The 16,831-nt window shown below is 33.0% G+C and overlaps 1 protein-coding gene and 1 non-coding gene across 2 annotated transcripts; one reads left to right on the forward strand and one right to left on the reverse strand.

The window, feature by feature from the left end:
* Positions 1–5,464: 5,464 nt before the first annotated feature.
* Positions 5,465–5,548, reverse strand: TRNAM-CAU (transfer RNA methionine (anticodon CAU)). Its single transcript is given in 2 exon segments — positions 5,465–5,500; positions 5,511–5,548. It is a non-coding gene; the product is annotated as a tRNA-Met (tRNA).
* A 1,595-nt stretch (positions 5,549–7,143) lies between these two features.
* Positions 7,144–10,473, forward strand: LOC120080398 (heat shock 70 kDa protein). The gene is made up of 2 exons (XM_039035051.2): positions 7,144–8,525; positions 9,469–10,473. Exons 1-2 carry the CDS (start codon positions 7,380–7,382, stop codon positions 10,273–10,275), a joined length of 1,953 nt encoding a protein of 650 aa, XP_038890979.1. The 5' UTR covers positions 7,144–7,379; the 3' UTR covers positions 10,276–10,473.
* Positions 10,474–16,831: the final 6,358 nt, after the last annotated feature.

A 16,831-nucleotide genomic window follows, 5' to 3' on the forward strand; every position in this document is an offset into this window, starting at 1 on the left:
TAAAAGCTACGTGTCAAGTAAGACCTTATATTACTTGACACGAAGTAAAGATTCGCGTGAAAATATTTGAAATATTCCATCAATCTCCGCTTTTTTAACCCTTTTACTTGACATTTTTTTGTCCAAAATCATATTGCTTGACGTTTTTTCTATAGAAACATCAAGTAATTAAAAACTACAAGTGTCAAGTAATGTAGATTTTGTAGTAGTGCCACAAACAATTTTTTTTTGTAAATTCAGTTGTACATTTTCAACATCCTCCACTTTTGGTACGTCCTATATCCACTTATTTTGGACTACTTGAACAACTTTCCAATTATTACCATATTTTGTGTCGTTGAGGTAAAAAACTTATGTGCTTGGATAGAAAAAATGAAAGGTTCATCAACATACCAAAAGTGAGATGTGTTGATTGATTTGTATCATAAATCCACTTGTGTCCTATCACTTTTGTTGTTATCTGTATCAAACTATCTACACTTGAACATAAAACATGTCTTCTGTTCGCATATTGGAAATCCAATACTCCGTCTAAAACACCGTAGTAATTGTTATCAACACTTTCATCACAACTGATCTCCCCCGACCACCAAAATTCCACTATTTTGTGTAGCTCGACGACTATCACGCTTTATAGTGTGAAATTATACTCCATTAACAATGTATCCACTGTAAAAGCACACCTCAGACAAAGGTCCCATTACAAGTGAAAAGAAATCATCAGATAGATCTTCTCTCTCACACAATTGTAGAACCTGATAATTCATTGTACGTAAAAAATTACTATAATAATGAATCACTTCTCAACTTCTAATACTATGTATACATGAGCTCTGAACCAATTGGAAAATTTGTGTTGATGTCGTATATATAAGTCAGGGGCGCCTTGAGCTTCACGACGAATTAACATCAAATGTTGTCTAGAATTGATCATTAGAAAGTTGTATCAAGACAATCATAAATAATTTATCTTAGAAGTTATCAAATTATAAAGTTTGAAACGTACTTGTAATAACCTATTATTTCTTTACAATTATTGAGAACGTAGCAATGTGCAATACGTTTTTTCTCTACTGATAGAGTCAGTAAAGTTGACGTCCCTAATGGTCGTATCTTATGCCCAAATAATTTAAATTCACGAAATATCTCATAATCGGGAATGTTATCATCATTTTGTTAATCTCTGTTGAATCTCATTTCAATCCTGCTTAGATATCATGAACAAAAGTTCCATGATTCATTCATAACATATGCTTCCACTATAGAACCCTCAAGATGTGCTTTATTCCGTACAAATTATTTTAATGTTTGTAAACTTCTTTCAATAGGATACATCTAATTGTAACTAATTGGACTGACCACTTTGGTTTCATATGGTAGGTGAACAGCAAGGTATACCATTACATCGAAGAAGGTGGGTGGAATATTTTCTCCAACTTACAAAGTATGACTATGATGTCTGCTTGTAGTTGGTTCAAATCACTTACACGTATTGTTTTTGCATATAAATCGCAAAAGAATGCACGCAATTTAACAATAACAGTGGACACATTCTTTGGTATGCTCAAATACCAATAGGGAGAAGTCTATGTAGTAACACTCATAGGGAGAAGTCTATGTAGCAACACTAGACAGCCATGTGTTTTCAGCCCTGATATTTTTCCATCTTTGTTATTCATACATCGTGATATATTAGACATGAATCCATCAGGACATTTCACTGATTTAAAAAACTTACAAAATGCAATCCATTCACTGTTAGTTAATGTGTACGCTGTATATGGCTTTACAAATCTGTTACCGACCTGTATCAAGTGTAAGTCATTTCTTATCTTCAAATCTTGTAGGTTTAATCAAGTGTTTATTGTATCCTTCGTTTTTCCTTCAACATTTAATAATGTGCTTGCCAAGTTGTCGCATCTATTTTTTTCAATATGCATTACATCCAATTTATTTCGTAACAATAGTCCAGACCAATATAGAAGTTGGAAAAAAAAATACTTTTCTTAATCCAATTTATAATTCATTTTATTTTCTTATCGTGCTTCGATGGATGTTTACTAAGCACAGGTAAGTTCAACATATATATTTGTTGTAAGAGCTTCTCCATTCATTGGAGGAAGTCTACGTTTGACCTTTCCATCATGTTGCCTACTTCTACACCAACTATGATCCTTTGGAAGATAACGTTGATGTCCCATAAATGATATTTTCTCTCTTACCCCGAAAGATGATTTATCTTCCTTACATATGGGACATTCCTGATAACCTTTTGTACTCTACCCAGATAAATCATCGTACGTAGGAAAGTCATTAATAGTCCACAATAAGATCTCATATAGTTGAAAGAACGCATCGGTAACACAATCATAAGTTCACACACCAATAGTTCATAACTCTTTCAATACTTCAATCAATGGCTGCAAGTAAACATTAATTTCCTTTCCAGGAGATTTTAGACCGGGTATGAGCAAAGACATGAAGAAGTTTGTCTCCTTCATGCATTTCCAAGGTGGTAAATTATAAGGGATCATCATCACAAGTCACATACTATAAGAAATACTCATATTTCCAAACGAATTAAACTCATTTGAAGCTAATCCTAAATGAACATTTTGGGGATCTAAAGCGAAATGAGGAAATTTACGATCAAAATGTTATAACCCCTCTACATCAGCTAGATGTCGTAACATATCCTCCATTTCAACTTGCTTATCTCTATGTCATCTCATGTCAGAAGCACTGTCTTTCGATCCAAACAATTGTTTTAATCTCAGTATCAATGGTAAATGATGTAATACCTTATGTGGGAGTTTTTTTTTACCCTTTCCATCATTAACTTTATACCCCCACAAAAGGCATTGTTGCATATCTCCAAATTCTTTCCAATACAATACACAATCATATTTGCATGCATGAATAGACTCATAATCTAGGCCTAAGTCATGCAATTTTCACTTAGCTTCATAAAAGGACGTAGGTATAGCGGTACCAACTGGAAATGTTGCTTTTAACAATTCTAGCAACATGTCAAACGATTTGTTACTCTAGTTATTGAGAACTTTGATATGCATCAACTTCACTAAAAAGTTCAAGGAGGAAAATCATGAACAACCAGAGTATAGTTCATCACGTGCTTCAGTCATTAAATCCTCAAATAAGTTTGTGGTATCTCTTTCTTGACCATTAGAAGGCATTTCATGATCGATCCCTTCTTCATTTGTGTTTTCATTTTCAATTGGAACTTGTAGATCGTTATAAGATTCAACATTTTATTTTCTTCAACAACATTATACTTTATATTAGTTTCTTCATCATTATCCTGTGAATGAGTTGTATGACTTTCAAAACCCCTAGATAAGTTGACTGGCTCTCCATGATATACTCATTGACAGTATGAGGGGGATATTCTATATGTTAATTGATGTTGCTTCACATCTTCTAATGACTCATACATTGAATTCATATAATTCTTGCATGGGCATCTTGTTCGCCCAAAATCATTAATATGAAACTTTGCCATCTCTAAAAACTGTGATACTCCTTCTCTATACTCAATCGATAATTTATTTCTAAGTTTGATCCATTCTTTTATTCATCCTTAAAAATAAATTTTTTGTGGCTAACTTGTAAATCCAACACAAGTTATTACCTGTATTCTTTAGTCAAAGAGTTATGGTTATGGCTTATAAGTAGACAATTTATAGTCAATTGTTTTAGAATCTAGAGTTGATAATAGTTCTAAGGTTGCTCGAAGTAATTGATAACTTTATATTGTAATATTTAGGAGGTTGAACTCATAAGTAATAGAAACATGCAATAGAAAGGTATAAATGAAAAACTACCCCAAAAATGAATTATGTCGCATAAACAATTTGCTAACTCTCTTACGTGTGCGCGTGTTTTTTAAACAGTAAATGGGATAGAAACATTTAAACCTTCAAATCAAAAGGAAGGTATTTCATTTTGACTCAAAATGAACCATGTTTGATAGTAAACAGATCAAAAAAGTCTTCAAGTAAAAAAAAGGGTATTATAGTAAACACATACACTATATGGTATCATTTAAATACACAAAAGTAAATTGAAGTAACACGACTAATAAAGATGAATAAGTGATGCAATAGTTTTAAAGTTGGGTAAAATGATCATAAAAGAAAAAAAACAACTCTCCTAAAGTTGAGAAAACACTCTTTAATTAATTAAGAACATACGAATATCTAAAAGCTTCTTGCAATTCTCACAAGTGGCTATAAATGAATGACTAGTTAGATTCCAAATGACTAAATGAAATACTAATTAAATTAAAATTAGCAACTAAATTTCAATATAAGAAACAAGATAATTAGACAAAAAGTTCACAAGAAACAAGATAATTAGACTAAATTTCATGACAAGAAACAAGATAACTATAGTTATGAATGGTAAAAAATTCACAAGAAAACAAATTCTAAACAAGAAACAAGATAATGTTTTAAACAAAAACCAAATCGGCAAAAGGATTAGAAAGCTATCGAAGATTACGACGGCAATGACTTCGATACCAGACGGTCAGAGATGATGACGACTGAAGTGGAGAAGAACAGAGGTTTGGGGCAACAGAGACAAAAGAGAGGAGAGAGCAGTAGAACAAAGCGGGGACCATAGAGAGGCGGAACAGAGCGGGGACCATAGAGAGGCGACGACAGTGATAGATCTACAAAATGAGTTTTTTTTTTTTTTTTTTTTTTTTTTTTGGGGGGGGGGGGGGGGGGGGGAATGAACCCTAAATCGGGTTGAAGAAAATGGAGACTATCTCCCAACGGATACACTAACCCATTGGGAGTTAATATGAACTCCCGACGAATAAAATAAGTCGTTGGGAGAAAATAGCCTCAGATATGCATTTCAAAACAAACTTCTGATGATACCTATCTAACTCTCGACGCCTATTGTACACCGTTGGGAGGGACCCTTTATGCCGACCCTCTCTCTCCCGAGGCTCATATTTGGCGTTGGGAGATTCTCTTTTTCTTGTAGTGTAATTATTATTTTAAAATTTTATTTTTCACAAAATGTAAAGTGTAAGCATAATATTAAATTTCCATCGACATGTCGATATTTCAACATTTTTGTGGGTACAACAACGATATGAGGAATGAATCGATATTTCCATTACATCGTAGAAAAATCCATGAAACATGTAAGAATAAGTAACAAAATATCACTAATATAAATATATATAAATAATAGTCGCCTTAACTTATTTTAAAAATCATAAATTATTTATTTATTAATTTAAATTTATTTTTCAATTTTTTGTTTGTATCACTTTTTTTAAAAATATTCATATTTTAATAAAATTAAAACTCAATACTTGTCGACATTTTAAACTTTTTGAGTAAAAAGCACTATATATAAATTGATTTAAAAAATGTAATGCGAGGAGGTTGGATGAGCCATCAATAATTGGCCTAAAAAAAGTTGGGGTGAGAGAGGCTCGAACTCTCGACCTCAGGATAACTCTAAGCTATGAGACCTACGCGCTAGCCAACTGCGCCACCACCCCTTTGATGACTTATAGATTTAAATATATTAATTTCTAATGTTTATCTTTAGCAGGAAACTATTATTATTGGATCTCTCGAATATTTCGTTTTATTTTTTGAAACTAAAAAAAATAAAAAGAAAAAGAAAAAGAAAAAATTGGAAGAAGGTATAAAGAAGAATCAAGAATAGTGTGGAGGATAGAGATGAAGGGAGTACACAGTTGAGTTGTCACCCTTTTTTTCTTCTCTCTTTCTGGCGCTAACCCACCGTTTTCAATACTTGAACTTTGAATTTCCAATAATACCCCCAACCCCTCCTTAATATACGGTCATTCGTGCGTGATTTTAAAATTGTTAAAATTATTATTATTATTTTTTAAATTACTCGAAAAATCTAAAATCATTTTAAATCAATCTTATTGATAAAAAAAATATATTTAAAAATGTAAAACTAAATATTGAATTGATTTTGGATAATTAAATTTGTATTCAAAGTAAACTTCTCATTGAAACATAATTACTCTCAAACATGTACTTAATTAGAAAGGAGTGTTTTTTTATTGTTCACTATTTTAATTCCTCATATTTTAATTTAATTAGACAAATTGTAAAACCACCTCTAAACTATGGTGTTAGTAATTACAATTATACCTTCAAACTTTCGATGGTAAAAATTAACCCTTCAAACTTGTACAAATATTAAAATTGGACCCTCTGAAAATTATAACAGTTGTATAAATTTGAGGGTTCAATTTATATCATTTGTAGGTCTAGTTTGTACAACTATTTTAAGTTTGAGTGTCCAATTTAATACTTATAGAAGTTTGAAAGCTAAATTTTTGTACTTGAAAGTTTGAGAGTGTAATTACAACTATCATCATACTTCGAGGTAGTTTTTACAATTTATCCTAACTTAGGTTGTGTTTGGGATTGATTTTGGAAGAAAGAGGAGTGATTATAACAAAAACTAATTGTTTTTTGTTTGGTAAAATATATTATGATTAAACCTATTAAAATCACTTCTAAGTCATACGAACATTTCACGTCCTTCTTAAAATCAGTTATTTACTAGTTTTTAGATTTTTCTAAAAGTAGATGCAATATTTAATAAAATTTAATTTTTAAATTTATCAATTAAAATTAAATTCATTTTATATAGGAAAATTTTTATAAATAAAAAATCTTAAAACTAATTACATTTTATGTCAAAAAGTTTTAAGAGTGCTTTGTACTTTTACAACTTTTTGCTATAAAATTTAAATATTTTTTATATTTAAAAATATTCCTTTTATATATTTATTTTAAATAATTATTTAATAGCTATAAAGTATGAAAAAATAATACTAAATCTATTTTAATTATTGTATCTCCAAAAGGACAATTTAGTTTTATCTTTCAAACACATACAACCAACTTATTCAAGTAAAAGACTGAAATTTATTGAAGATTAATACGCTTCCTAATTATTATCAATTATTTTAAAAGTTACAATAATCTCAAACAAAATTATACGGCTGGAAAGGAAAAAAAAAAAGTATCTAATGGCACAAATGTAAATTACATGAAATTGAGCCCTAGTTTTATAAGCTTGTTTCTTTCTCCCGCCATCTGGACCGTAACTGGAACACTCCGGAACTCTCTTGCACTCTTCCGATCTTCATAACTTCATTCTCTTCTTCATCTTCTTTCATTTTCTCGATCATTCTCTTCAAACCCTATAAATCTCAATCTTCAACTCATTCACTCCACAATTCAAAATATCATTCAATCCGTAAAAGACTTTCCGAAAAATCTCTGTTCTTCTTACTTACACAGAACTCTCTGCTTTCTGAAATTCAAGCTTTTCCGGCTATGGCGGCGAAAACTGAAGGCAAAGCCATTGGTATCGACCTCGGCACCACCTACAGCTGCGTCGGCGTTTGGCTCAACGATCGCGTTGAAATTATCCCAAATGATCAAGGTAACCGAACCACTCCTTCTTATGTTGCTTTCACCGACACTGAGCGTTTGATCGGCGATGCGGCGAAGAATCAAGTCGCTATGAATCCTCAGAATACCGTCTTCGACGCCAAGCGGTTGATCGGCCGACGACTCTCCGATCCGTCTGTTCAGAGTGATATGAAGCTCTGGCCATTCAAAGTGATTGCCGGACCGGGAGACAAACCGATGATTGTTGTTAATTACAAAGGTGAAGTGAAACAGTTTGCTCCGGAGGAGATTTCGTCTATGGTTTTGATTAAGATGAAGGAAATCGCGGAAGCATTTCTAGGGCAAACTATCAAGAACGCTGTAATTACGGTACCTGCTTATTTCAACGATTCACAAAGACAAGCGACGAAAGATGCTGGTGCGATTGCTGGACTCAACGTGATGCGTATCATTAATGAACCAACAGCGGCGGCGATTGCGTATGGTTTAGACAAAAAAGCTTCTCGTAGAGGCGAACAGAATGTTCTGATCTTCGACCTCGGCGGCGGAACTTTCGATGTGTCACTTTTGACAATAGAAGAGGGGATTTTCGAGGTCAAAGCCACCGCCGGCGATACACATCTCGGCGGCGAAGATTTCGATAATAGACTTGTGAATCACTTTGTTACAGAGTTCAAGCGGAAGAACAAGAAGGATATAAGCGGGAATGCTCGGGCATTGAGAAGGTTGAGGACGGCGTGCGAGCGAGCGAAACGAGCGCTGTCCTCGACGACACAAACGACGATTGAAGTCGATTCGCTGTACGAAGGTATCGATTTCTATGCGACGATCACTAGGGCTAGATTTGAGGAATTGTGTATGGATATGTTCATGAAGTGTATGGAGCCTGTGGAGAAATGTATTCGTGATGCTAAAATTGATAAAAGCCAAGTTCATGAGGTGGTTTTGGTTGGTGGGTCTACAAGAATCCCCAAAGTTCAGCAGCTTCTACAAGATTACTTCAATGGAAAGGAGCTTTGCAAAAGTATCAACCCAGACGAGGCTGTTGCTTATGGTGCTGCTGTTCAGGTAACCAAGAACATTTCATTTATACATGAACTCGATTCAATTAGGGTGTTCACAAAATTCCAATCCAATCATCTCAAAAGAAAAAAATTTGATCAGCTCCGTACTTAAACATATAAAATAACTAGAATAACTCCAACAACTCATATTGCCGGAGTTGCTGTTTTTTCTAATTGTGATCTAATTATGCAATTGGCATATTTATTTTAATTTATTGTTTCTTTTTATATATAATTTATTCAAAGAACTCCTAAACATAATTCTTTTTAACATTATGAAAACAGAACTTGAACTTTTATAATATATATTTAAATTAAAATCAAGTTGTTAATTTTAATTTAATATTTGAAAATAATAAAAAAAATTTCAAAAATAGGAAAATAAGGGATAAGTTGATAGAGGTTGATAAATAGATGCCAATAGAAATGATTTCTATCAGCGTTATTTGTATGAGTAGTTTGACTTTTTTTTATCTTACAAAAAATTCCAAATAATAAAGTAAGAATTTTATATATTAACATTTTATTTACTTTTAAAGAAATAAAGATTTTACATATTCATTTTATTTATTTTCAAGAATTTTAAGTTATTAACATTTTATTTACTTTTAAAGAAATAAAGATTTTACATATTCATTTTATTTATTTTCAAGAATTTTAAGTTAATGATCCAAATAACTCGAATTAGATCAAGTTTTTTTTATGTGATATGAGTTATTTGAGTTCAAGAAACTTATCCTTCAATCCACGACTCGTTAGATTTAATTTTTATTTTGATTTAGTCTTTGCATATTATAATCAAATTGAGATTGAAGAATGGAATAAGGAGAATTTAATATGGTCTGAATTCTTCATTTGACTGAAAAATCAAAGTTTGAAGTTCATAACTTTATATGAATTTGTTGCGGAACAACTTAATATTGACAACTTTAAATGGTTCTGTACAGGCTGCAATCCTAAGTGGGGAAGGAGACGAGAAAGTTCAAGATCTGCTGCTACTCGATGTCACGCCGTTGAGTCTCGGGCTAGAGACAGCCGGCGGTGTGATGACCGTCCTAATTCCAAGGAACACCACAATCCCAACAAAGAAAGAACAAATCTTCTCAACATATTCAGACAACCAACCAGGAGTTTTAATCCAAGTATACGAAGGAGAGCGAGCAAGAACCAAAGACAACAACTTACTCGGAAAATTCGAGCTCACTGGCATTCCTCCAGCACCAAGAGGCGTGCCACAAATCAACGTGGTGTTCGACATCGACGCCAATGGCATCCTAAACGTATCGGCAGAGGACAAAACCGCAGGAGTAAAGAACAAGATCACAATCACGAATGACAAGGGAAGAATGAGCAAAGACGAGATAGAGAGGCTGGTGAAAGAGGCAGAGAAGTACAAAGCAGAGGACGAGGAGGTGAAGAAGAAGGTTGAAGCTAAGAATGCATTGGAGAATTATGCATATAATATGAGGAATACAGTGAGGGACGAGAAATTTGCTGGGAAATTGAATCCAGAGGATAAACAGAAGATTGAGAGATCTGTGGAGGAAACAATTGAATGGTTGGATAGGAATCAGTTGGCTGAGGTTGATGAACTTGAAGATAAGCTGAAGGAGCTTGAGGGTGTCTGTAATCCCATCATTGCTAAGATGTATCAGGGCGGTGCTGGTGGTGGTGCTCCTATGGGCGATGATATGCCCGGTGGGGCCTCTGGGCAGTCCGGCGGGGCTGGGCCGAAGATTGAGGAGGTCGACTGAGGACACTGATTGGAGTTTGTGAAGTTTTTATGTAGAATGTGATATAACCCTTTTTTTTTTTTTTTTTCCTTCCTTTTTCCTTCTTAAATTACGAGGAATAGAATGATTTTTCTTTTTCTTTTGGGTGAAAATTGTGAAGTTTGTAATGTATGTTTGAGAGACCTTGCAATAAAAATTTGAATATGCTTTTTCTCTAAAGATGGATGTGAAGGACTGTTTCTGCCTTCATTAACAAACATTGTGAAATTCAAGCATCAATCTTCATTAAAAACGAAAGTGATAATGATGGTGAGATACTAGAAGATATGGCTGCTTTTTGAAACATAAATTAGTAATATGGTATTTAAATATTTAGGATTTTAGGAAATCCCTTATTTGATTTTCAAACAGCTTTAAAAAGAATAATTCTACCGTTAAATCGGAATGGGATGGCTTTGATTTGGAATTTTTTTAATTAATTTAATACTATTTTTATAAATAATGTGGACTTTCTCGTTTTTCTCTCTTCTCCCATGTCTTCTTCAACCCTTTTCCGGCCATTGTTGGCGTGCCTTTTCCATGAACCATTTACGAGAGATTCTGGTGTTCCAAACTACCATTGGTGGCATTTGAGAGAAAAATATTTAGGTGTATTTTGATAATATTTTATTAAATTGTCCAATTTTGTTTTTTTAAATATTTTAATGTTCTTTATATGAAAGGTAGCATCCATTATTATTGGGGACTTGGCTTTGTTTCTTCTAATTTTCTTGCTTTCAAGAGCTTCACTCACACACTCTTCTATTACAAGAAGTCCTTTAGTATACTTGTATTACATTTCAGTATAAATAGAAGAGAAGAGAGAGAAGAAACCAACCTATAAAACAGAAGGTGGTTATTACTTATTGCAAGTTTGATTTGTTGCTAAACAACTCCAACCAGTTAATCTAAAGTGATTATGTAATAGTGGGTTCGAACTCTTCTCATGTCTACACATGGAAAGGGGTTTTCTATGACAGAAAAGGAAATGTTATTCTTAACAACACAGTCGGAAAGCTCAGCAAACTTCGAGTTTGGACCTCAGCAGCAACCCATTTTCTACAGATTTTTGGAGTTTAGGCTTTACCCAACAGGCTTAATCTCTCATCTAACCATACTATAAACTCTTCTCCAGATCTGTAATGTTTCATTTATAAGAAATAATGTTAAACTAATAAAAATAAATGTCAAATAAACTATCCAACTAACCATTTAACAACCATATCATTTTCTTAGGGATTATTTAAAATCATTTCTCAAATTTTATGAACTAAAGTGTTTGTTTTCAAACTTCAAAGATAAAATAGACATCTACTTCGAATCTCAGGAACTAAAAATGCATTTTATCCTATTTTTTTATTTCAACTAGTCTAATGTAAACTCTAATTTTTTTTCTAAATGTATACCAATTAATATTCTCTTTCCAATGTATGGAACCTTATGATTTAGAAATTATATCATATTCTTGAAAATTAAGATAAAAAAATGTAGTTTCTTTTCCTATGTATTTTTTTAATACGCGATCTAGTAAATTGAAAATTTCATTTTCAAATTTTTAATTTATATAATTTTAGATTTCTTCAAAATGGTTGAGGTTTAGATTTGTATGTATTTTCTATTAGTTATGGGAATTCTTTTGATTTACCTAACAAAAGCCAAAATGATTCACATAAAAAATATGATTTGTGTATCAATTCCTATGGTCATTTTATATTAAAGTTAAGCTTAACAAAGTAATGTGGTATTTATAAGTCAATATGATCATGATTCAATTAGTATGAACTTATATCATCAATCTCGAAGTTTGAGCTTTTATCTCTTATCTCATCATATTGGACAAAAAAAAGTTCTATTAATAAGAATTAATCTATTTATAAAATTAAATAGGTTATAAGGAAACAGTTAATTAATACAATTTGAAAGTAAAAGAAAAACTTTTGATTTTCACATATAGAACAAATAAATACCAAGAAGAACGAGAACGTATTGGCCAACTAATACACATACATACACTACAATACGAGTTTGTTGAATGAAAAAAATAGGGGTAAATAAAAAGTCAGAATTTAAAATTTTATTTCTTTTGATTTATTTTTCTTCAAATTAAGCTCAACCTTGAGATAGTTTCATTATATATCATGACTTGAATTTGACTTTCTACAAAGGTATTATATTAGAATAGAACTAAAGATTGTTTTAGAAAAAGGGAAAAGAACTAAAGATTTTATACAAAAAAACACCAATAATGTGGTACATGGATGTGAAGTTACTTATGGTCCGTGGGTTTTAGTCGTGGGGTGGGTTATTGTTTAAGAGAAAATTAAAAGGATATTGTCTTTTTAGAAACTATTTAGGAAAATATTATTGTTTTCAAACTATTTGTAAAAATATTGTTGTTTTTTTTTTAAAAATAAGTCGAGGGTTCAAAATTCGACCTAGATAGGCGACCTTCCTTCCACTTGTACGTCGAACTTTGAACCCTCGACCTTGCCCTTCCTAATTTAATTATCATTCTGGAGACCTTCCTCTATCAAAAGATCGTATTTCTAAATTTTCATAAGGTCCCTCTAGAATTCCTTCCAAAACTTGTTGAATAATTTTTACGGATTCTGTCATCTCAGCAAGTCTGACTAAATAACGAGCTAATGAATCTCCTTCTTTTTGCCACTTAACTTCCCAATCAAATTCGAGAGCGAGATTATGAGAGAGAGCAAGATTTTGAGAGAGTGAGAGTTTGAGAGCGAGAGCGAGATTTTGAGCGTGAGCGTGAGCGAGATAGCGAGATTTTGATAGAGAACGAGAATACCGTACAAATTTTCCTTTTTTTTTTTCCTTTTTAATTATTACACATTCCACCTTCTTCTTTCTAATCTTTTTTTTTAATTTTCCATTTTATAAAAATAATTTCTAAAAATATTTTATTATTTTATTTAAACTCTAAAAAGAATAAATTAAAAAAAATAATAACTCATAAAAATGAAAAAAATGTAAATTAAATATCTCATTTATATAAAAATAATTACAAAAATCAATGTGTCCCACAAGGCGGACGTCGTCGATTTCGAGTTGGTTGTCGTCTTCGACTTCAAACTTGAGGTTGCTCAAGTTCCTCTTGATGTTGCTCTGGTACCTCTGCAGGCGCTCATAATATAAATATTCATTATGCTCTCCACAACCCCGACCATGTCTATGCACGTATGAAGATGAAGGACCAGCATTTGAGTCATAATGTCCTGAACCAAATACTGGCATCATCATCATCGGATTAACATAATTAGTTTGACTCTACGTTTGCGTCATATAGGGCAACTCTTCCACATTATGTGCAACCTCATCAAACTCATCCTCTTCCCGAACAGGTCCTCTACGTCTAGGAGTTGGTGGAGGTATATCGTACATATAATGAATTTCCTCCATATAGCTTTGGTTGTCACTACATATAGCAAGAACCTGGTTCGGATCATTCGCAACCTCACGGAGTCTATTGTTGTTCGATCTCTGTGAATTATAAAACAATTAGACCATATTTAAAATAAATTTAAATTAAAAAAAATAGATAATATTCATTCATTTACCAGATGACCCACAACTGCTCCCAAACGAGTGACGTAGCGCCTTGTGATATTATTATCCTAATGAATATATTCTGGAGTGACATCTGTGTCAAACTGTTCAAAAGAAACCCCCATTGCAATAAACCTTGCACGATAGTGCCATCGCACTACCAAATATGCAACTTTTTCGGACCAATCTCCAGTCCTTAGGTCAATATCATGTAGTACGGGTTCGATATTACAAGACGATGGGACATCCTGCTGAAAACCGAATTGTCTCATCACCCTGTCAGGAAGATGCCACTCACCAATGTGAAAACATATGAGAGGACTCATCGTCCGCCATATGTTTTGATCATTCGCACAAAAATTAGGCAAAATATGCACAATAATTTTGTACGGCTCCCAAATAACCTGAAACACAAAATATTATATCAGAGAATATTAAAGACAAATACAATAAAAATGTGAATAAAATGATCAATTAGGTTTAGTGTAATGTACATGTTCAGGTTGAAACAGATCAAACATGTATCTATACTGGTTGATTACATGTGTGGCTGTCCTAGTCACACAAATTTTGTTTCTCCACCTAAAATTTTAAATTGATAATTTAGAATTTAAATTAACTAGATCAGTGATATAAAAATTAAATTGAATTAAAACAACATATCGAGAACCGTAGGCTCGTCTAACTAACTGAGCGTCATTAACATGATGTAGCTGTGGAGCCATTGTTGAAAATCGCTCCCAAGCCCATAGTTGCAAAAGTATGAGAGGTCCAGCTATCTCTCGAACCTCAGCGTTTGTTGCTTTGCATAGTTGTCTATACAACCATGCCAAGCATGCTCCACCCCAAGAATACCGCCCCGCATCATAGAGGTTAGCTAACCGTGACAGGAACATCAAGTGAACAAAATGACTTGATTTATCTGAAAACAGACTTCTACCCATCATTTGTAGTATATATGGTTGCGTATATCTTATGACGGTTTCCTCGTCTGCATCATCTGTGAACTCACAAAATTGTGTTCCTAACCATATTAAACTTAACCTCAATCCTTTAATCTCGTCGGCAGATGAGGTCGCATCGAGGTTATCTGAGCAAGAGTATTTACAGGCAACATTCGAGCTCCTTTGAGGACTCCATTTATGCACTCTGATAGATTTGTCGTCATCCACCCATATCTGAATCCTCCATCATGTGCTTGAGTCCATTACTCTAAACTAATGTTGTCAAAAAAACTTAGACAGCTCCGATTTATTCCTTTGATATCTTCAATTGCTTTGTTGAACTTTTGAATTTGAATCTGACACCCGACACGATAAACATAATTTTTCAATGAATTAAATTTATACTTTTTATTGAAGTTGCTGACGATATGTCGTAAGCAGAAATGATGGTGACATTTCGGTCCCGTCCAACCATTTGCTAGGTTGTTCACGGCTGCAATTATACCAGTATGTCGATATGAAATTAAATACACCTCTTTGTGTGTTACAATTTCTCTAAAGTGTTTCATACTTAGTGATCTCAAACAAGTCATCATACCGAGCAGTACTGTTCATGTAACAAGTGGCAAGCATTCGACATTCCATGCTCTTTTCTCTTTTTTTTATATATATTTCTAATATTTCTTTTTTTTAGTATAATAATCTAATATATTCAATTTATTCAATTTATTGTCTAATGAATATTCAATTATAGTATAATAATTTAATATATTCAATTTATTGTCTAATGATTATTCAATTATAGTATAATAATCTAATATATTCAATTTAGTGTCTAATGATTATTCAATTATAGTATAATAATCTAATATATTCAATTATAGTCTAATGATTATTCAATTATAGTATGATTATTAGCTCTGTTTTCTCTTTTTTTTATATATATTTCTATGGAAAGTTCAAATAAAGTGAAGACTCTCGCTCTCTCCTAAGATTTCGCTCTCTTAATCTCGCTCTCTCCTAAGAACTTGCTCTCTCACTCTCGCTCTCGCTCTCTCCTAAGATCTCGCTCTCGCTCTCTCCTAAGATTTCGCTCTCTCTCAATATTTTGCTCTCTCTGTTATTGTTGTTATTTTTCCATTAATGATTACTAGCTTTCCTTTCTTCTGGAACAATCGCAAACACTTTTTTAATTATGGATCTACTACCAGAAACTCAATGCGTAATCTTAGCATTCAATGTGTATTCCTGAATAATCTCATTTTTCAATTATGCAACCATTTCATTTTACCAAGTTCAATGTTAGTCAGATTAGTCAATATAAACTAAATCTTGCTCTCTCTTGAAATCTCGTTCAACATCTTGCTCTCTCCTACTATCTCACTTTGAATCTCGCTCTCTCTTGAAATCTCGTTCAGCATCTCGCTCTCTCCTACTATCTCGCTTTGAATCTCGCTCTCTCCTTAATCTGCTTCAGCCCACTTATCTCCTTAATCGCTTTGAAGTTTCGACATGTGTGTAACCTTGGACAACCTAATATACAAAATTTTGTTCGTAGACAAAGCTAATTCGAAATTGTTTTTCATTCCAAGGCATAACTTGTATCCATGCGCTTCATATTCGCCTGGAGTTCGCTCCCAGAAATATAGCCATCCCCACCCCCTCACATCAATCCCACAAGCCTCCGTCTAATTCGAAATGATAAAAAATGCATAAGTTGTTAGAAGCAGCTCGAGTACACAGATACATATAGTATACCATCTCATTACTTTATTTCCTCTATGAGGGAAAAAGAAAAGTAATAAACATGCAATCTCGAGGGTGGATGTGTGTCGAAACTTCAACCTTCGATAACCTAAGCGAGATTCGCGAGATTTCCCTTGTCGAGGGTTGAAGTTTCGGCCTATGTATTATTTCCAAGTTTTTCTTTGTTCGTCGAATTCTCAACGTTCGACCTCCACATTAGTCGAGTTCTCAACATTCGACCTCTAGTCTCGAACTTCCAAAACAACAATATTTCTCTAATAAGT

This window comes from Benincasa hispida, chromosome 6 (genome assembly GCF_027475165.1).
Source record: "Benincasa hispida cultivar pf3 chromosome 6, pf3_genome.v1.1, whole genome shotgun sequence".
Lineage (NCBI taxonomy): Eukaryota > Viridiplantae > Streptophyta > Magnoliopsida > Cucurbitales > Cucurbitaceae > Benincasa > Benincasa hispida.

Coding starts and splice junctions, on each gene's coding strand:
- LOC120080398 (XM_039035051.2), top strand. CDS start 7,380: ATGGCGGCGAAAACTGAAGGCAAAGCCATTGGTATCGACCTCGGCACC. Junction 8,526..9,468: donor CTTATGGTGCTGCTGTTCAG/GTAACCAAGAAC, acceptor GGTTCTGTACAG/GCTGCAATCCTAAGTGGGGA.